A 23,396-nucleotide genomic window follows, 5' to 3' on the forward strand; every position below is an offset into this window, starting at 1 on the left:
TTTTCTTGGGCTCTTGTGGAGACTGCTCCCACTATGCTCTCTTTGTTGATGCCATGGATTCCATCAGTTTGGGTGAGGCTCTCTCCCTAATTGCTTGAGCTACTGATGTAGTGTTCTCTGTCGCAGCTCTGCTAGCATGCTAGTTCGATTGAAGGATATTGGGGGATCTTTCTTTCTTCAGCTCCCTTCTAAGTGGAGAGTGTTGGATGGAGACTGTTCTAATATCAATCAAGTTAATGTTGTGGTGTAGCTTTGGTCTTCTGGTGATGATGTGCGGATGGTTCACTACTCTTGAGTTGCTTGGTAAAGAGCTTTGTTTGGGTGAGGGTCTCTCCCCAAATGCTTTGTCCTCTTGCCTGTTCTGTTCTGGCGCAGGTAGTTTTTTCTCCCCTATTGGGTTTGCTTGTTGGTATGCTGGAATGGATTGTGTATTCTGGCACCTTTGTATTGGTTCGTGCAGCTCTTGCGACTTGTGCCTTCTGGGCTTACAGAAGCTGATGTTATGGGTAGACTGTCAAGGTTGCCTCTGTATGTTATTATCTGTTGCTTTGTTGGGCCTTCGTCTGTTTGGGTGAGGTTCTCTCCCTAATGTCCAGACTGTTAGTCTGCTGGAGTTACTGTGTGGCTGGTCCACTACTCTGCTTTGTAATGGAGTAGCTGGCTTACTGGGTTGTTGCAAGTTTTGTTGGCGAGATTACTGCTGGGTTTATGATTGCACTGCAATCCATATTTTGATGGTTTTGATTTGTGGATAGCTGGTTTGTTAATGAGGTGGGTTTGTTGCTGGTTTATGCGGTTTCCAGGCAGATGCGTCTTTGTCTGATAAGTCTGTTTCAGCTGGCCTCTCTAGATAGCTTCTCTGAACCCCAACAGGATGGGTGAGGCTCTCTCCCCACATGCTTGTGTTGTTGGTTCTCTGTTGCTACTCTGCTGCCAACGGTGCAGGTTGGTCTGTTGGAGATGCTGCCCTGCAGATGATTTCTCATGCCTGCTTGGTATAGGGATCCATTTGGGTGAGGTTCTCTCCCCAAAGCATGTTACTGGTTCCCGTGTGGTGGCAGTTACAGGTAGGATCATATTGGAGGTTATACCTATTACTGCTGCCGATCTGCTGGGTTGGAAGGAGATCCACCCTTCTGATACTGCCGATTTTTTGGACTTCTAGGCAGATGCTTCTTTGTCTGCTAGGACGGTTCTAATGTATAATTATTGCCATTTGGCTTTGATGCTTGTTCAAGGGAGCCTGTTCCCTTTGATTTAGGTTGTACAAAGGAGTCTATTCCCTTTGTTTTCTGTTACGCAAGCTTGTCTTGCTCTTTTTGATCTATACAATTCTTACATTTGATAAAAAAAAAAAATAAGTCATTAACCTTAGATTATATTTTCAAAACAACAATCCAAATATAGAAATTGAAGCTGTGCACAATATATCTCAAAACCAAAATGATCCAATAATTACATCTTCCTAGATTGGAATAAAACCAAGTTGACTTGAAAAATGGCGAGCTACTTTTCAAAATGAATAAAAACTTTTCAGAATGATTGTTTCCAATGTTCATCGTCCAGAGTGAAGAAACCATCCAGGCACACCACATATCCAAAACAAAATGTGATCCAACGATGGTAATGAGAGAACATGGCCGGCGACCGAAACTTCCCTATATGGTGTTTTTCCAAAACATTTCTCATGGCGATTTCTCTTAAACAAAAAATGATCTTACAAATCCCTCCAGTAAGATTGTAAACGATGGCGAGAAGAAAAATATATCCAAAACTCAGCCCGATCTAAAGATGGATGCCAGAAATAAAACCATCGGACTGTATTGCCTCATATAGGTTGGCTTTTCCAAATTCTCCATTTCTCTCTCTAGTTAATTTTCTCTCTAGTTTCTCATTTTGTTTTTTTTATTGGATGAACAAGCTAGAAATATCTTAATCTATATAAAACTCTCTTTAATCTTACCCATTTTGTGATTTTTCTTAAAAGTTTGGATGAAAGGACATAAAGCTCTCATATTTTTTTTCTAAGTTAGACCGGTAGGCCTCGAGGCTGTTTTAAAGGCAATTTTACCATTAATTACAAATTTATCCCTCATTTATGTCTTTATGTATTATTTTTTTCCACGTAAACTATCGGTCTTGTTTCATTATTGGATCAACTTCATTTTTCTTAAAGAGGTTTGCCTAGATGTCCTTTTTGTTCTGAACAGTGGAGATTAGATTTCAACAATCTTGGAAAGTTTTTTACCTCTTGGACTAGCTTCTGTCAGTTTTCAGTTGCTGTCAAGACATAATTATCAATCACCCATAAACCGGTTAACCCCACGACCTACCGCTAATCCCGCTACAACCACAAAAAAACCTTTAATACCACCCTAATACCTCAAACACCATAACCACCACTAAAACCATCCCTCAATCTCCTCAAAACACCAAGAATGTCCCTAAACAACCTCATAAAAAAACCCAACTTATGCCCACACAAGTTTCCACCACAGCTCACAAGAACACCACCACCCTAAACTCTATCTCTAACACTTCATAAGTTGATAAAGTAAAGGTCTCAAATGTTATAACCTGTGCCAAGATAACCTTTTTTTTCCATGGCAAGAGATTGACACCATTTTAGACATTCTAGATAATGTCATTAATGAGAGTGCATCAAAATGGAACCAATAATTGGTGGGATTCTTCTATGTTATAAGATGCCTTACCATGCAGCCAATTCTATAACATTCAGAGTATGGAAACATTATGGCCTTATAGGTGTTATGATGACATAAAAAGGTTTCTTGATTTTTTGATTCAAGAGTAAGGATGTTGCTCACTCATTTATAGAGAAGGGGTCATGGATGTTTTGGGGGATATTCATTGTCCTCCAAATTTAGCACCATTATTTTTTTCTTAACTAGAATAAAATTTTAAAGGTGCTTGTATGGGTTTGCCTTCAGGGTTTACCTTATCCTTTTTGGAATGAGATAGGCTTAGGCATGGTCGCAAGTATAGTAGGGAGACCATTGGTTTATGATGAATAAATAGTTAATGGCACTCAGCTTGACTATGCTAGAATTTATGTCGAATTAGATGCTTCGCTACCCATGGTCCATGTTTTTCAACTTCGATGTAGGTTATCTACGGAGCCTATCATAATTATGGTTGATTATGAATGGAAGCCAAGAGCTTGTAAGATTTGTAAAGTTTTTATCCACTTATACAAGACATTGGTTGAGGGTCCAACCTTATCGATAGAAGACATGCTCAAGATAAAAAAGATAAAAAAAAAAAAAATAGGGGTGCTCTATATGCATGTAACTCACCAGTTATTATTGCTGAAGGGGTTGCATCCCTTTTGATTGTTGCAGGTACAGTGAAATCAGTAACCCAAACAAACAGTTTAGTTGGAACCGGTCGACAGGTTCAACCATCCCAAGAACTAGACGACTGGTTAGACATAACAGAGCTCTCGGGAGCTATTGGCCTGAGAAATGGTCAACTAGTTCAAACTTTAAAGAAATTGATTGACTGGTTAAAGATGTAGGCTACTACAAAAGTAGTTGAACCTTATGATCTTGAGAGGATCAAATTTAATGATGATGAAGGGTTAAAAGCTAACTCATATCATGATATATTACCTATCGAGAGGGACTAACCCCAATTAACTTTACTGGCCAAGGGTTCTTTAGTTTCTACCTCGACACCTTCTCAGCCAAGTGAAACAAGTAAGGATGATCCTCCAAGTAATCATGAAACTGAACAGTATGAAAAAGACAAAAAGAGGGGGGGCTAAGGCCCTCTGATTATTTTCTTTTGTTTTGATATCATGTTTTCTATATCCATGTATAATATAGAAAGTTAGAATATTAGGGGTCTTAATGGCTCACCAAAACATAAATTAATAAAGTTTTGGGTTAATAATTATAATCTTAGCGTATTAGATATTCTTGAGACTAAGATTGCATCTAGCTATATGGGGGGTTAAGGCAACTATAAATCCTCCATCATGGCAGTTTCTTTTTAATTCTTGGTTAATTCCAACTGTCGTATTCTAGTTTGATAGGATCTGATGGTATGTATTGTTGTTTGCTTGCCTTTTTCTCAACAGTGGATAACTTGTGAGAGAGTTTGGTTGGTGGGTGCTTCTTTGGTGTCACTTTTGTTTATGGCCTCAATACACCTTTAGGGTGTTAGAACCTATGAGATTGCTTGGTTTCGTGCTACCGTATTTTGGTCAACATCATTGCTTATTTTAGGATACTTTAATGTTATGTTAAGCTCTATTAATAAGTGTGGGGGTGATCTTACTTGACATGATCACCTAGATGATTTTGGCAGATGTATTCAAGTAGTGAAACTAGTTAGAGTTCCTTATTCAGGCCTAAGATACACTTGGCACAATGGTTAACATGGTAAGGGTATTATTCTTGAGAAGCTAAATTGGATATTTGACAACTCGTATTGGTTCTTTACTTGAACAACTATTTATTCTGAATTCTTACCTAGAGACTCCTCATATCACAATGCTATGTTTTCTCAATTGTTTTTCCTCTTCCCAAGCTAAAAGCATTTTTAAGTTTTTGAATCCATGGGCTGATAGGGATAATTTCTTGGGTTTAGTTGTGGATACATGAAAGATTCATGTGGATGGTAACCCTATATACAGGTTTATCAAGAGACTTGGATTATTAAAGCTTAAGTTGAAGTCTTTACATCACCAACACATTAGCCACATCACTAGTCATGTGGTTGAGGCAAAGACTAAATAGGCCACAACATAGACTCTTCTTGATGGTTCTCATCGGATTAATTACTATCAACTAGCAAAGAGAGAGCTTGTTAAGGAGTTCTTTTAATTGAGAAAGGATGAGAAAGCTTTTTACAAACAAATGTATTGGATTCAGTGGTTAAACATGGGAGATAAAAACACCAAGTTCTTTCATATATCATTCCTTTATAGACAGATTAGGAACAAGATCCATTGGTTGACTAATGAGATAAGATCTCAGGTTCAGGATCAGTAGGGTCTGGGTCAGTTAGCAGTCCATTACTTCCAATGACTACTTTTTACACACTCAATTATCATTTCAGAGGATGTATCTAGTACTTCTCTAATATAATTCCTTCTGACATTGTTCCTCTTTTGGAGTCATGCATCACAGTTGATGAGATCAAGAATTTTTCATCCCAGATGATAAAGCTCCCGGTCTAGATGGTTATACCTTTTTGTTCTTCAAAAGAAATTAGAACATTATTGGTAGAGACTTCATTGCTACTGAGGTACTTCTTTAATTCCTCAACTATGCCTAGGTGTGTTAATACTATTAGGATTGCTTTAGTTCCTTAAATTGCAACACCCATAACTATAAATGACTTTAGACCTATCTTACATTGTAACATGATGTATAAATGCATATCTAATTGAAGAGGATTTTTCCAGATGTTATTAGTCCTGCTCAGACTGTTTTTATTCTAGGTAGGCAAATATTAGATGTTATCTTGTTGACTCACTAGCTCATTCATAAATATCACCCAGCTAGTCTTATGCCTAGATATGCTTTGAAAATAGACATAAGAAAAGGTTTTGATATGGTTAGTTAGGAATTTATCCTTATGAATTTAGGGCTATAAGAGTTCCTAGTGCCATAGTTAGATGGATAAAGGTGTGCATGTCTATAACTCATTTCTCCATAGCCATGAATAGAGAGAGATAAGGTTTCTTCCCATCTTTCATGGGTCTTGAGTAAGGTGATCCTTTGACTCCTTACCTATTTATTATGGCTATGGATGGCTTATGAGGCATTCTTAGAAAAGCTTCACATAACCCGAGGTTTTGATATCATTAGCGATGCCAACAAACTGTCATTACTTATTTGTGCTTTGTAGATGAACTTATGATTTTTTTGGGTAGATATAGACTCGGTCAAGATTATAAAAAGGGTTTTAGATTATATTATAGGGCTGTCTGAACTTGTAACAAATCTAGAGAAAAGTCATGTCTTCTTATCAGTAGTTGATGATGAGCTTGTGACCTCTTTGCAAAATCTTTTAGGTTTCAGGCTAGGTTCTCTGTTGATCAAGTACCTAGGTGTCCTATTGATATCTACTAGACTGACACACATTAATTGTATGCCTATGGTAGAGCAAATTCTCTTTAGGATCAAGTTGTGGACCTTAGCTTCTCTTATTTATGTTGGGCATCCTCAACTTATCAAACTAGTTCTCTTCTCCATCCAGGTATAATGGTCCTCTATATTCATTCTTGCTCTATTATTAAAAGGATTGAGGGTATCTTGATCGTCTTTCTTTGGAAAAATCGCTCTCTTTCCCACTTAGGAGATAAGGTCACTTGGGCCTATGTTTGTTATCCCCTGAAAGAGGATGGCCTAGGAATTAAAAGGGTTTAGATTTGGAATAAAGTAGCCATTCTTAACCATATTTGAAGACTTCTTTCAGATAAATCATCAGTTTGGTCTGGATGGGTCAATACTATTTTGCTTAAAGGTAGATCTTTATGGCATGTTAGGCCTCCTTCAGTGTCTTTTTAGTCATGGAGGAAGATTTTTCTCAATAGAGATTAATGTAGAGTGAAGTTTGTCTCCTATATTGGCGATGAGACTACTACTTCTTTATGGTTAAACTATTGGTTGCCAGATGGCCAGTAGTTTTGCAACTTATTGCCTTTCAGGGCACTAACTTCTACTAGGATCCCTTAGGATTTCAAGGTGTCCAACATTATTGAGAAGGGTACTTGGGCTTTTTCATCGGGTAGTCCGGATCTTCAGCCTATTTAGAACTTAGTTAATTTCCACCTTAAGAGTTTCTTACAAGACCATCATAACTAGAAAGGTCATTCTTCAGAGAGGTTCTCTATTAACTCGGCATGGGATGTTCTTGGAAATTCCAAACCCACAAACTCTATGCACCATCTTCTTTGGTGTCTAGGATTTTTCTTGAGGCACTCGTTTATCCTTTAGCTTTCTTCGATATGTATTCCTTGTGGGTCATAGGTTGAGACATATAACCATTTGTTCTTTCAATGTCCTTTTTCTGTTGTAGTTTGGGGTGTTATCACGAGCAAGACCCTTCTGGGTTGGCCTTCTATGACATGGCGACCTCTACTTCAATAGGCATATACGCACTTGAAAAAGAAAAGGGAGTTTATCCATCTACTTGCTCGATTAATTCTCTTAGCCATGGTTTAATTCATCTGGTATGAGAAAAATAACTGAGTTTTTCATCGATTTTACTAATCTTATAAGGATGTTTGGAAGGAGATTTTTTAGCTTATTAGGTCTTGTTTGGTTGAGCTTGAACCAAGGTATCAAATTTCAGCTGCTCTCAAGTCCATCTTATGCCTCCCAGAGTCATGTGGTATCATTGTTCTTATTGCTTTTTGGGTTCTACTTACCACCTATATTGTTTTATAGAATTGGTTAACTGGTTCTGTGATTTTCAAGAATCGATCGACCAATTTCTGGGTATTTGAATTCATGGGTTTCTATATGAACCACTAATGGATCAGTTTTGGGTTTTCTAGAAACTAGTCAACTAGTTAACCAATTGTTTTGTCTAAAGAGTCTACTTTTAAACTTTTAAGCTTCTTTTAGCTTTTGCTTCTTTTTCTTGTTTCTTTCGGTAAGTTTGACCTAGGTAACAAGCTTCTTGAGGTATGCCCCTCGTACTTTTGTATAGTTTTTTTCCCTTTAATACAATTACATTTATCTAAAAAAATCATATGCCTAGATTAGATGATATGTTTGATGAATTACATGGATCTTGTTTGTTTTTCAAAATTGATCTTAAAAGTAGATATCATTAGATTACAATGAAAAAATATGATGAATGGAAAACTACTTATAAAACTAAATATGGTTTGTATAAGTGGTTAGTCATGCCTTTTAAACTTACTAATGTGCCCAGAATTACTAATGTGCCCAGAATTTTTATAAGATTGATAAACTATATATTGCGTTCATTCATTGGTAGGTTTGCAGTTGTATATTTTGATGATATATTGATTTATAGTAAGGGATTAGATGAGTATATAGATCATTTAAGACAAGTACTTGATGTACTTAGAAAGGAAATTTTGTATCATAATCTAAAGAAGTATGATTTTTGCATGGAAAAAATTGTTTATCTTGGATATGTGGTTAGTACAACTAGTATTGAGATGGATGAGGCTAAGATTAAGGTTATGAAAGAGTGGTCTACACCTAAGATGGTAAGTGAGGTAGGAAGTTTTCAAGGATTGGCTAGTTTCTATAGAAGATTTGTGAAAGATTTTAGTATAATAGTTGATTCATTAACTAAAATTATAAAAAAAAATAGACAATAAGTTTTAAATGAAAAATTGTACAAGATAAAAGTTTTAATTTGTTATAAAAAAAAGCTTATTCCAACCCCATTACTTATTTTGCTGAACTTTACAAAACCTTTTGAGATTAAATGTGATGCTTTAGGTATATGTATTGGAGTTGTTTTAATGCAAGATAAAAGGTTTATGGCCTATTTTAGTGAAAAACTTAATGATGCAACTCTAAACTACCCAACATATGATAAAGAGTTATATGCATTAATGAGAATTTTGGAGACTTGACAGCATTATCTTAAGCTTAAGAAGTTTGTGATTCATATCGATCACCAATATTTGAGACACTTGAAAGTCAAGGTAAGTTGAATCGTAGTTATGCGAAGTGGGTGGAATTTATTGAAACATTCTTATATGTTATCAAATACAAGCACGGTAAGGAAAATATAGTTGCATATACATTATCGTGAAAATATTTTCTTAATACTTTGAATACTAGACTTTTAGAATTTGAATGTGTGAAAGAATTATATCATGATGATACTGATTTTGGTGCAATTTATTTCCAATATGAACTTGCAGTAACTAATGGGTTTTGTAGGCATGATGAATTTTTATTTAAAGATAAAGATTATGTTTGCCTAATTATTCAATGCATGAATTTCTTGTAAGGGAAGCTTATGGTGGTGGATTAATGAGATACTTTTGGGTTATTAAGATTTTAGAAGTTTTACATGAATATTTTTTATTGGCCTAACATGAAAAAAAATGTACAAAGAATTTGTGACAGGTGCACAACATATAAACAAACTAATTCTAAAGTGATGTCTCATGGGTTATATACACCTTTACATGTTCCTAAAGAACCTTGGATTGATATTTCTATAGACTTTATTTTGGGTTTACCCATGTCAAGGTAAGGAAGAGACTCTATATTTGTTGTTATAGATAGATTTTCTAAGATGACACATTTCATATCTTGTTATAAAACTGATGATGCAATGAATATAACAGATTTATTCTTTAGGGAGGCACATTTCATATCTTGTTATAAAACTGATGATGCAATGAATATAGCAGATTTATTCTTTAGGGAGGTAGTTTAGTTACATGATGTTCCAAGAAGCATCATATCTGCTCGAGATGTTAAGTTTTTTAGCTACTTTTGAAAGGTTTTGTAGGATAATTTAGGAGCTAAACTTTTATTTTCTTATAATTGTCATCCACAAATAGATGATTAAACTAAAATACTAAACATGATTTTAACTTAATTATTAAGAGGTATCATTCAAAAGAATCTTTAAAATTAGAAAGATTGTTTGTCATTTATTGAATTTACATATAATCATAGTGTGCATTCTACTTTTGATTATTTATTATTTGAGGTTATTTATGGTTATAATCCCTTAACACCATTACATTTTTTTTTTTGATCAAATGTAAAAAGTATATAGATCAAAAATAGCAAGACAAGCTTGCAATACAAGCTGGAATCCAGCAGAACATTACAGACAACAGCAACATATGCCCTTGGAAAACTAAAGCAAGAAGATCTTGCTGAACATAAGAAAACAAAAGGCTTGTGCTGGGGAACAGCCTCCCCTGAACAAGCAACCGGACCATAAAGCAAAGAAACCAAAGCAAGCTTAGCTTGCAAAACAAGTACAACACAAAGGCGTGTGCAGGGGAACAGCCTCCCTAGGACAAGCACACTGAAAATCACTAGGGAACATGCTCCCTTATACAAACAAAAGGTCCGATCCAGCAGACCAGCCAAACATACCAAAAAGGGGGAACAGGCTTCTACAGCAAAAGCAACAAACAGCAAGCCAGCAACCAGCAAGCCACATCCAGTTACAACTAAACAGCAAGCAACAGGCCTGACAAGTAAGGCAGAGAGGAGCAAGCAACAGCCAGCAACTAGCAAGCCACATCCAGCAACAAGCCAAACAGCAAGCAAACTAGGGAACACAATGTATCTCCCAGGAGAACAGGACAAGAAATAGCAACCAACAGTGGGGCAACCCCCAAACAAAACCGAGAGGATCAAACTCCCACAAAGCCAATGCAAGACAAATGTAGCATCAAAAACCAGGGGCAACAAGCCAGCAATAAAGAGCCGGCATGCAGGATCAGCAAATGAGAATTAACATCAATCCAGCAGGATTAAACAAGAAGCCATAATGAAGAGGCTATATACAGTGCCAGAATTGCACCTGCACCAGCAAAACAGGCAAGAACAAAACATAAAACATCACCGCAACAGGCAGGAATATATGACTGCACCAAGAAAACAGGCCGACAAAGGCAACACCAGAAAACAATACTATAATAACCCAAAATAGACACAAGGAGATATTCCTTGACCAATATTCTGCAAGAACATAATATATCAAAGGGAGGAGGATGGAGTTGAAGCTGAGCTGCCCTGGATCCTGAAGTCAGCCGAGGAGGAGCTGTTGGAAGGACCCCTCTTTCCAAACATGCCTGAGCATCCAATGGCAGAGGAGGCAGCGGCTTTGCTCCTTGTCAAGTATTGCCTCCTTGGAGGTAATGTGGTAGCAGAGTCAAAGCGATCTTTAGAGACGTGAACAACCTGAGGAGAGTCAGAAGCAGCATCAGGGGATCTAGGCTGAGAAGCCAGTTTTGCCCGTTTGCGTACAGAACAATCTGCTCTCTCGTCAACAGCTACAGCTGCCTCAGTAGCCATTGGATCAACCTTCGGTTCTCCCTGAGGTTCCTCCTTGATTAGCTGTTTGGCAACAGCCTTTGTATCAGCTGAGGAATTAGAGAAGCCAGAGGGAGCAAGAGCTGTTGGGGGATGTTTTTTGCGCTTATGACTGGAAGATTTGTTGCAAGCAAAATTTGAATGTCCTGGAGTTTTGCACCTCTTGCAAAACCATGGCAGAGATTCATATAACACCACCTGGGGCTTGGAAACACCATTGGGGAGGGTGATGTTGATCGAAGATGGTAAATCAACAAGTAAATCAACCTCAACCAGCACTCGGGCATAAAAGAGCCGAGTCATAGAGGTTGTTGGAGCATCAGCATGCAATGGTTTCCCTATCACACTTGCTAATTTAGAAAGACACAATGGTGACCAGCACTGAAGAGGTAGGTTAGGGAATTTAACCCAAACTGGCAGTCGAATCATATAAAATCAAAATAATCAGGCATAAGTTTCAATATCAAGGGTCAGCCAAACACATGGTAAGGCCCTCCACTGAGCACAGCAAGCATGTCCACTGAGCCCTTAACACCATTACATTTAATTCATTTACTTTCTGATGAAAGGGTTTGTCTTGAAGGTAATCAAAAAGCACAGATGGTGAAAGACTTACATGCAAAGATACAACAACAGATAGAGAAAAAGAATAAGAAATATGCATAGGCTAATAGAGGATTGATCCAGGAGATTAATTTTGCGTGCTTATAAGGAATGAAAGGTTTCTTGAACAAATAAGATAAAAAATGATGCCTCGAGAAATGGTATTTTTCATATCATAGAAAGGATTAATAAAAATACCTATAAATTGAATCTACCAAGTGAGTATGGTGTTAATGTTATATTCAATGTTTTCTTATCTTTTTTTATTTGATGTAGGTGATGATTTGAGAATGAATCCTTTCGAGTTGAGAAGGAATGATACAATCCAAGCAACATTAAGAGATTCGTTAGAGGTTCAAGTTGGTCCAGTGACAAGACTTAGAGTTAAAAGGTTAAAGAGACTTTTAATGGACTTCTTTAAGACACAAAGGTTAAGGTGAACTTTAAGAAGATATTAAATATTAAAGTGATGTCCTTGTTAATTTAATTCATTTTCAAGAAAGGCTTGTAGGTGGATATTTAGACATTACAAAAAAACAAATTAGAATAAAAATATTCAAATTTGTTAATTTTGACCTTCTGGTACTATTTTGGTCATAACTGGAGTTATTGAAGGAATTTTAATGTGAACATAATTTTGTTATGATTTAGAAATCTATAGTTTCACATTGATATATGACATGCCTTATAATTCATTAAATAAGAGAAAACCATAAGTTTGAAGTTGGGCTTCGATTATGCCAACAAATTATGAAAACAACTTTAGTCTTATTTAAAGTAGTTGGGCTATTATTTTATTTATCTTTTAGTTATTATTAGGCATTTTAGAGATATTAGGGCCTTTATTTAAATTTTATTTCATTGTATTATTATTATTATTATTATTATTTATTAGTTTTGTCTATATTCATTAGGGATATAATGTTAGACTTAGAATTCTTTTTAGTATAAATACTCTTTTGTAGAGACCTTTTAGGGGAAAAAAAAAACTTTTTAGTAAAAAATTAGTATTCTTGTTATCTTTTGTGTGATTGAGTGATTCTCATACTAAGTTCTTAATTGAACTTGCAAATTATTTGAATGATTAATAAACTTTGTTGTGATTTTACACTACTCGTTTGTGTCTTTTTATAGACGTGAGGTGGGAGTGATCATTGCGTATAACTTTGGTTCTTCGAAGCAAGTTGCAAACCATTCAAACATGATTTTAGCATATCTTGGGAGGTGTTTGCATCACACTCCATGCTTAAATGTCCAAATCCAAACATTCTTGATGAATGAATAATAATTGCATTGAGAAACTGGTCATTGAAAGGTTTAGTTAAATCACTTATAAATCAAGCAGTTGTTGAATTAGTGAATTATGATATGTTGTTAGACGATGCAATTATCTTCAAATATAAATCAAACAATTGTTGAATTTGTTATAAATTAAATTGTTTAATTTATTCAATTTTATTTAGGTTTATGATTTTTATTTAGATCAAATGGGTTACACACATAAAGAATCAATGATAAGAGATTAAATTAGAATGATTAATCAAGTTGGAATTAGTGATAGGAGATTAAACTCGAATTATTAATCAAGTTGGACTTTATTGTAAAGAAGTTTTACAAATTAAAGATTCGAATGTAATTTATACAAAAGATTACAATTTTAGACCTACAAAAATTAAGTTGGAACTTGATTAAATAAATTTTAAAATTATCTTGATATATATATATATATATATATATATAGGGGACAAAGCGATATTTTACAACTTAAGTACTCGTACGCAAGCCTTATTGAAAAAGTCCCTTACTATAGATAAGGTTATCCTGATATTTGTTTTGTAAAGATGTTACAAAACATACAATGTAAAAAACACCTTAAAATACAAAAGAAAACGCTAGTACTTAAGGCATAGTAATTCATCTCTTCTAAAAAGGTCTTCGAAGATTTTTAATCCAGTAGTGTGTGTAAATTACTATTAGAGACCGAATAATTGAACGATTTATAATTTACAACAACTCAGCCTTGTAGAGTTGATCAAACCTAAAAAATTGATTTTAAAGTAATTTTTGTTCAAATCCTAAAAACTCTAGATTATCCATCAAAATCATTGGACTCTTGAAAAACAATTAAAATTAATGGTTTTAGTCAATATATGTATTTCAAAAACCCATATAGTGTTTTCACTCAGTCAACTTGCAATAACATATTAATCTATTATATGTAATCACCATCAATATATTAGGATTCATTGTGTAAAATCCTTTAAAGTTAGGGTTTTATTATACAATACTTTTAAATAGTGTGGGTGAATCATTGTTCCCCCACATCAAAATCATTGTGGATCACAACAGTAATCCACAATGCATTTCTCATCTTCTTCTTTTTTGCACTTTTTTTTTCCTTTTTTTTATTTGTATTTTTTCCAAAATCATCTTTGTCAATTTTAGTTTTTTAATATTGAGATGATTAAAAATTTTGCTTTGTAATTTGTTTCTTTTAAAATACTGTGAATTGCTACGGTGTTTTTCCACATAATTTTTCTATTTTATTCTTTTATTTTTTCAATATTAAGCTGATTGATAATTTAGTTTTTTCCCATATCAAAATCACTGTGGATTCCAACAGTAATCCACAATCCACAGTGCATTTCTCTTCTTCTTTTTTGCACTTTTTCATTTTTTTACTTTATTTTTTTTGCACTTTTTATTTTTTTTCCCTTTTTTATTTTTTTGTTTGTTTTTTTTCCTAAAATTATCTTCGTCAATTTTAGTTTTTTAATATTGAACTGATTAAAAATTTTGCTTTGTAATTTTTTTCCTTTAAAATACTGTGGATTGCTACGGTGTTTTTCCACATGATTTTTCTATTTTATTCTTTTATTTTTTAAAATTATATTTATCGATTTTATTTTTTCAATATTAAGCTGATTGATAATTTAGTTTTGTAATTTTTTTTATTTAAAACATTGTTGATTGCTACAGTTTTTCTCCACATGGTTTTTTTTGTTTGTTTTTTTTTATGATTTTCTCCAAAATTATCTTTTTTAATTTTATTTTTTAATATTGATCTGGTTAAAAATTACAGTTACAATATGTGAGGGAAGCATTGTAGCTTTCCTCGCAAATTACTGTGGATTGCTACAGTGTTTTTTCCCACATAGTTTTTTTTTTGTTTTTTTCTAAAATTGTCTTTGTTAATTTTATTTTTTTTGATATTAAGCTGGTTATGAATTACAATTAAGTAATAAGCTAAAGGGTGTGAGGAATTCACTATTCACCCTTACCCAATGCATTGTGGATTACAATAGTAATCCACAGTCCATTCCTCTCTTTTTTTTACTTTTTTTTCCATCTTTGTTTTTTCCAAATTTCCCCAGTTTTCTTTTTTCTTTTTCCAAAATTACTTTCCTTTTTTTTCCAACTTTCCCCTTTTTTTGTTTATTTTTTTTTCAAAATTATCTTTGTCGATTTTACTTTTTTAATATTGAGCTGGTTAAAAATTTTGTTTTGTAATTTTTTTTCCTTTAAAATACTGTGAATTTCTACGGCGTTTTCCCATATGGTTTTTCTTTTTTATTTTTTGATTTTTCAAAATTATATTTTTTTTAATATTGATCTGATTGAGAATTTAGTTTTGTAATTTTTTTCTTTAAAACATTGTTGATTGCTTATAGTGTTTCTCCGCATGGTTTTTGTTGTTTTGTTTTTTAATGATTTTCTCTGAAATTAACTTTTTTTATTTTATTTTTTTAATATTGAGCTGGTGAAAAATTATAGTTCCAATAAGTGAGAAAAACACTATAACTTTCCTCGCAAATTACTGTGAATTGTCATAGTGTTTTTTCCTACATAGTTTTTTTCCAATTTCTTTTGTGTTTTCTTTTTTTGTAATATTTTTTCCCAAAATTATTTTTGTCAATTTTATTTTTTTAATATTGATCTGGTTAGAATTTAACTTTGTAATAAAGCTTAATCATGTGGAGAAAACATTGTAGCTTTCCTCACAAAACACTATGGATTGCTAGAGTGTCTCTCAACATGGTTTTTTTTTCTTATGATTTTTTCAAAATTATCTGTCAATTTTATTTTTTTAATATTGAGCTAGTTGAGAATTACAATTACAAGTCATTATAAATAAGGCTAAATCATGTGGGGAAGCACTGTAACTTTCATCACAAAACATTGTGAATTGCTATAATGTTTCCAACATGGTTTTTTTTTCCTGTTTTTTTTTGTTATTTTTTTTCTAAAATTGTATCTGTCGATTTTATTTTTTTAATATTGAGCTTATTGAGAATTTAGCTTTGTAATATTTTTTCTTTAAAACACTGTGAATTGTTGCAGTGTTTTCCCATATGATTTTTTTATGATTTTTTCCAAAATTATATATGTCAATTTTTTTTTTAATATTGAGTTGGTTAAGAATTATAATTACAATAAATCTAAATTATATGGGGAAAGCGTTGTAGCTTTTCTCACAAAACACTGTGAATTGCTATAGTATTTCTCTAAATGGTTTTTTTTATGATTTTTTTCTAAAATTGTCTTTGTCGATTTTATTGAAGAAAGCACTGTAGTTTTCCTTACAAAACATTGTCAATTGCTACAACGTTTTTTCTCATGGGTTTTTTTTTTCCTTCCAAGATTATCTTTGTTGGTTTTTTTTTTTAATGTTAAGTTGGTAGAGAATTTAGCTTTGTAATTTTTAAAAATTATGGCGAAAACAATCATTTTGTTTAGTCTCTAAATTTTTGATCACCAACACAACTTTTTTTCTTATCATGAAATATTGGCTCCATTATATTTTTAGTTTTTATTATTTATTTAATACTGCTTTACAATTATAATACTATTAAATATATTTATTTTATAAATTCGCAAGATCACGATATGCCACCTCGTTTATATAAAAAACAAGTGTGCAATATTCAATATAGAAAAAATACAAAGAAACGGTCTGACATTGAAAGCCACGACTTCTCCATGTTTTCTCTCTCAAACCAGATTTTCCTATTGCTTTATTAGGGGTCAGTCTATCATAATTTTTTTTTTTATTTTATTTGATAGAAAACTCAAAATCAACAATTATAATACTGTAAATTTCGAAAAAAATATTAAACCCTCTGCCATTTCCCTTTGTTAAAATTAACCCATGGTTGTCATGACTCATGCCCAGCATTATATCAGTCTAGTCCACTTCGGCATGCATTTTCTCTAGTATTTATATATATATATAAAAAAAAAAAATAGTCCAATCGACGACCTACTACAGCCTACTTCTACCCTATATTAATGCATGGTAGCATGAATTGATTCCATTACCTGTTCATCAAGCGTTTCTACCTTGATATTGACCTGCAAGTTGGATTTTCTTAAAAGAAAATGAGTCATCGAATATGTTCTGTGCTCCAACTAGATGGGAGCATATTAATTATTTATAATCATTTTAATCCCCAAATTGTGTGATATAGAAATTGATTGTTCGAGAAACGTTATGCCTATAACCAAGACATAAATATACGGGACAAGGGACAAATTAATGAGATGCAGCAGGTTTCATAAATATTAAGGTTGAAGATAGCAAATCTCCAGAAGCAACTCCATCAACTTCATTGGTTAATATCGTTTTTAGTTGGACTTGAGTTGAAGAAATTACACTTAAAAAGTGACGAAATGGCTATCCTGAACTCTTAATTTGTTATGATAAGGGATTTAGGAAGGGGACTCGACCACACAACCTGATGATGGAGATGGCGCAATCTCCATCCATCTTTCAACTTGTCGAACAGAATGCTATTCCCCTAAATATTCTGCTGATCAGAGACGACCCATTTGGCACCTGACAACGGGCTATAAATGTATATATATGCGCAAATAGAAATCGATCAGGAACGCCATAACTTGCTGCAACAAGGATGCTGAGCATGACAGCAACAATCAATGCCTGGCAATGTTCAGGATTTCATTGCAAGCAATATGCAAGGATGCCTGAAATCTCGTTGACATCAAGAGGTGAGTGATTTTGAAGTCGAGTGGGATCAAAATGATTATTCTGTGTACATATATAAATTATACCAGAAATTAAGAATAGGATAATTTCCTGTGACCGATCGCTCATTGATTAATTTTATGGTACTGTATAGGTTTCCTAAAGGTTGGTACGCTTGATTCGAAAACTCCAACTACTGCAGGGCTTAACTCCTCTGCCCTGCCATACGTTGGAGATTATGGTTATGCGAGCAGGAACATGAATAGAGGAGGAATTCATGTTGTGTCGCCGGATATATCATCACCTTCACCAGGATTTGCAGTGGGATTTCTTGAAGCATTTGACGATGAATACGATGGAGTCATTATCGATCCAAACAAATTACCTTCCAGTGCTAATGCTTTTGCCTCTGCCCTCCGAGCTGCTTTGTCCAAATGGAAGTTGAAGGTTTGACGACACAAATCTATGCATGCACACACGTATATATGCTCGAACACAGACACGCTATGTCAAGTAATTGTAACATTATGAAGCTGCTTGATCAAAAAGGCACTCAAATGATCAGAATTTAATCGTAATGCAGGGGAGAAAGGGAATATGGCTCAAAATACTGTCGGAACAAGTTGATCTTGTTCCCATAGCGATTAAGGTAAACAATTAACTGTGAATTTTTAATCCATATGTTATCAGTTCATTTCTTTATTGTAATATTGTATACAAAAACCCCAAAGATCCCATACATCGTAGAGGAATTGATACTCTGTGGGTTGCCTGCCAGGAGGGTTTTCAGTACCACCATGCCGAACCAGGATATGTTATGCTGACTTACTGGATTCCTGATTATCCCTGCATGCTCCCCACCAGCCCTTCGCATCAAATCGGTGTTGGAGGATTTGTGATTAACGACAAAAAGGAGGTATGCTCGCAAGAATCTGATTCCCCAGTATTTCTAATTATTTCCACCTCCAACTCGATTACAGCTTCTCATTAACGTCATTAGGTCCTAGCAGTGAAGGAAAAATGCCCCTGCAGTTGCTCTAACGTGTGGAAGATGCCTACTGGATATATTAACAAGGTGAGTTGTTTTTAGTCACTTCCACCTGAAAAGCCAATAACAACGTCTGGTTTCAATTTCTTAATAAATATATATAAATATCAATGTCTCAGTCAGAAGACATATTCTGTGGAGCAATGAGAGAAGTAAAAGAAGAGACCGGAGTAAGCCAAGATACTTGGTTGTCTTTCTTTCTTATCGTTTTACATCATCAGTAGAGCTTGCTGGTTATTGTTGTCATCTAGTTGCCCTCTGTCTGCAGGTCGACACAAGTTTCCTCAAGATGGTTGCTTTCAGGTACTTCGATTTTTATGTATTTTACACACACGCACACGCACTCTTCACAGTGTTGCTTGTTTCTGTTCAATTAATACGAGGTGAAAACGACCGAGGAAGATACCTCGAATCATCCCTTTCCGTCTTCTTCTTTTTTCTTTTAAGGTTATTTATGACTCTAATGCTACAAAACACAAAAAAATATTAATAACACCTTTAAAACACAAAAATAATTTTTTTAATGATTGCTGATGCTAATTAATTAACCCACAAGAATAATTGCAGGCACGCTCACATGTTGGCGTTCGACAAATCAGATATACTATTTGTATGCATGCTGAGACCATTATCTTATGAAATCGCAATCGATGAGAAAGAAATCCAAGCTGCAATGGTCAGTGGTTAATTATCAGTCACATAAAACAAATTATAATCTGATTTTTTCATTAATAGTGATTATAATATGATTGATTTTACTTGAGAAAACATGTTGAGCTGAAATCCCTTTTTTTTTCCTTCTGGGTTTTCGATTGATCAGTGGATGCCACTAGATGAATTTGTGGGGCAGCCATTCTACGAGGAAGACCATATGTCGAGGAAGGTCATTGAGGCCTGTGTTGCCGCCTATGAAGATCGTTATAGTGGGTTCACTGCTCATCAACTAACCTCGAAACTTGATGGCCAATCATCCCTCTTGTATTACGACTGTTCTTCAGGCTGAACGTGCCTGTGTGCGTCACAAGGCAGGCTCGCCAATCTTGACGGCCAGAAACAACACGTTCTTGGAATAATATTGTTTTATTTATCGAACTGATGATGGCGTGATGCGTTTTGGAGTAAATGCATGAATGCCATTTTGATCTTTATTTATTCCAAAATATCAAAAAATACCCCCTAAAATGTCTACACAAAAAACTGGGAAGACAAGAGGAAAGAATTCAGTGTTCTGTATACTATTTACAGACTTGAAACAACAGGATGGAATTAGAATTATGTTCTTAAGTAAATTAAATGTTGTCCATTCGATTTAATTAATTCCAACAGTCACACCTATAAATAAAATAAATAATCCGATCGATCATTTTAGTTCCCGGTGACGAGTAATATTCCGTCATACTATAAATATCAGACCTATCGGCTGGTGGCCTCTCGTAAAGAGGATCCACCAATCATAGCACCAGCACCACCTTATTAAACTATTATGGATGAAGCCCATCTTTATAAATAATTGCAAGGAGTGCTTTTCCTTGCTTTCTTTCTTTTTCTTTTTTGAACGTGGGACAACCTTCTTTTCTATTATTCTTTACAGAATATTCCAACAATTCCGTACTAATTTTTTAAATTTCATTATATTATGTTCATATGAAGGTGTTTTTAAATTTAGATTTTCAACTAAATACATGCCCGCGCTTTGTCACGAGTATTTTTTTCTCTCATTGCGTTGAACTTGGTTCATGTTTGTGCTAAATATGTAAGATAACATATACTTTAATAGCTAATAATGTAAAAAGAAAGTAATACAAACCACAAGCAATAACATAGACAGAAAGGTTTTAAGATGTGGAGGAGTCAATACACAACCAAGATAGCATGCTTGCCAGACCCAACTAGCTTGGGTCTAGCGTGGTTTCCAGTCCCAAGCTAATTTTTATGAGCAAGACAGAGGTAATGGTTTTGTCAATGACCAAAATACTCATGCAAATGTGTTGAATGGTCTCAGTACATCTAACTAATAATTATTTTGGTATTTAACAATATAAATTTTTCCATCGGTTATTACCAACAGGAATATCGACATGATTTCCGGTCGGTAAATGTCATCGCAATTTACCGATGATTTTTTTTTTCGTCGGTATTTCTATTGGTATTTGACAATTTTCTAGTAGTAACTTTGATGAAAATGATTATATTTGTTGCTAATTTCAATTGCACACAATTATGATGGTGATAATCTTTCCATTCCTAGAAGAAATAATTTTTGGATTCATTGGTATTTAATATATGAATATTCATTTCATTTGACCTAAAATAGAAATTGATTTGATACATATGACTCTTGAAAAGTTCATATTATTTGTTTTAAAGATTGTCATAACTCATTTTTGACTTGTGATTCTATATTTTATTTTATATAAAAGTTACAAAAATTAAAAATATAAAAACAATTCCTTCTAATAATTGATCAATTTTTCAAAGTTAGGTTATCAAAAATCACAAGTAATTCTATTTTTATGTCTTGTTATTCTCTTTAGTGTTAGAAAAATGTTTTCTCCTCCATGTGATAATGGAGGGGCATGTGATCATTGTTGCAACATTGCCAATAACACGCTCTATACCTTACGACTTCTTTAATTTATTTAGACTTTTTAATTGTTGTTGGCGAATAAGTTGATGCAATAGAAAAGGATCGGTAAAATAAAATGAAAATAAAAAAAAGAAACAAGTTATACGTTTCTAAAGCAAGTAAAAGGGTGTAAGCAGGTTGTTTTCCAACCCGGTGATTGAGTTTAGATGTACATGCGTAAATAATGGTTTCCTAACCATAGAAAATCAAAGTTATAACCTTATGGTTATGTTCCATTTCAAGTTTTAGAGAGGATCAATGACAATACTTACAAAGTTGATCTTCTAAGTGAGTATAATATTAGCACTACTTTTAATGTTGCTAATCTTACTATGTTTGACACATGTTTTGATTTGAGGTTGAATACTTTTGAGGAGAAAGGGGATGATGTGGATCAACTCACGAACATCAAGGACCCATTATAAGGTCTAAAGCGAAGGCATTGAAAGAAATATTGAATGGACTAGTTGTGTAAGTTTCGGACAAGGTTGAACTTGGGGATTCTTTAGAGCATCAAGAGGAGGCCTTAACATATTTAATCCATGTGCAAGAGGGATTCAATCCACCCTTATTTGGGTCATGAAGTTTCGATAACAAGGTTGTCAATTTTTTATCAATTTCGGTCAGCCTTGTTCTGTGATGTTTCCATGTACTTTGTGGATTTCTAACTAGTTTTGGATTTTCTATTATGTGCGGGCATATTAATTATTTCCTTTAAATATTCAGATTTATTATTTTTATTATATTTTCCTTGTCATGTAAGGAGAAAACATAATAAAGAAAATAAAGAAATCCAAGCTAACTTAGGAAACACATGTGGCGGTAAAGAGAAGCATTAAAGATAACATCTTTTTCCTTAAAAAAAAAAGATAAATACAAGTCTGATATTAGAATTCTATTTTAACTTTGAAACCAAATGAGCAACAACAACTTCACTTTTATTCATAGGATTATTGAGCAACATTATAGGCTATAAATAAGTCTTGTATCAGATCCATAATGTTTTTTTTTTACTTCTTCTCTTCTCACGATATAACAAGACTTCAACTTATAGGCTTTTTTATTTTATTTTATTTTGGTAGCTATAACCCAATGCTTATTTGGGCTTAATTAATACTTTATTTTCAGTTAGGATCCAAGGCTTGTTTATATTAGGGTTTGAGCTTACTAGTAAAGGTTTTGGGTTAGTTTTTGTAAGTGAATTAATGCAGTCTATAAAGGTAGATCCATTAGGGTTAATTTCTCAGAACTATTTAAACACATGTAAAACCTAAAGTTTGACACCTTTGATTAATAACACTTCTGAACTTTTCAGTTTAACGTGTAAAAGATATTCTTGCATTCTTTGGTTCTTGAATGAACTGAATCTAATTTATCGAAGATTAACTAGTTTCGTGATATTATTCGACTTCATTTCAATAGTGTTGGTGTCTTAGAACATGTTTTCATTGTGTCACACTCCTACCAAATTTTTTTTGGCTTTTCAAAATCAAATCTCAATCTTGATTATAGGTTGTGTGATCACGAGGTCGCATCACAATATTTATTAAATACAAACATATTATATTGATTTCAATGTAATACTACTACATTGTATGAAGTAATGGGTCTTCTTTTACCATAATGTTTTTTTTTTTAATTAAAAGGTATTGTATTATTAGAAAGAAAAAAAGAACAAAAACATGAGCTATTAGAATGACAATTGAAGAGGATTTGTAGATGGATTCAACACCCTTTATGAAATTTTATATGTTTCGGAAATCTCATTCTTATTTCTCAATGCGAAGAAGTATTTATTTAAAAAGAAAAACTATATGTTAAATCTTTTGTTGTTTTAGACCAATTTATTAGATAAAAGACCAGCAATGGCCTGGTCATCCTTTAAAAGAGAATATGTTTAGGAAAAATCAAACAATGATATACAAATAAACAAATTTGATTAAAATGTCATAAAATATGATTTTATTTGTTTGTATAATATGATTATAGGAAAAAAAAAATAAAAAAAACCTTGTTTGGTTTGGTGGCTGAGAGTTGTAGAAGAGTCAGGCAAAATAAAGGTGTTGACCAAGCTTAATTTTGTATAATATGATTATT

The 23,396-nt window shown here is 33.6% G+C and overlaps 1 protein-coding gene across 2 annotated transcripts; it reads left to right on the forward strand.

Moving 5' to 3' along the window:
- Nucleotides 1-17,486: 17,486 nt before the first annotated feature.
- LOC18107668 (nudix hydrolase 8) lies at nt 17,487-19,821 on the forward strand. 2 transcript variants are annotated; one of them, XM_006371904.3, is made up of 9 exons: nt 17,487-17,648; nt 17,780-18,072; nt 18,209-18,274; nt 18,404-18,541; nt 18,626-18,700; nt 18,793-18,843; nt 18,942-18,976; nt 19,241-19,349; nt 19,494-19,821. In XM_006371904.3, the coding sequence occupies exons 1-9, from the start codon at nt 17,552-17,554 to the stop codon at nt 19,674-19,676; spliced, it is 1,047 nt and encodes a 348-aa protein (XP_006371966.3). In that variant the 5' UTR covers nt 17,487-17,551; the 3' UTR covers nt 19,677-19,821. The 2 variants fall into 2 exon arrangements, with proteins under 2 accessions (XP_006371966.3, XP_024445919.2); XM_024590151.2 differs by lacking the exon at nt 18,793-18,843.
- The last annotated feature ends 3,575 nt before the right edge of the window (nt 19,822-23,396 follow it).

Source organism: Populus trichocarpa, chromosome 18, assembly GCF_000002775.5.
Source record: "Populus trichocarpa isolate Nisqually-1 chromosome 18, P.trichocarpa_v4.1, whole genome shotgun sequence".
In the NCBI taxonomy this organism is placed as follows: domain Eukaryota; kingdom Viridiplantae; phylum Streptophyta; class Magnoliopsida; order Malpighiales; family Salicaceae; genus Populus; species Populus trichocarpa.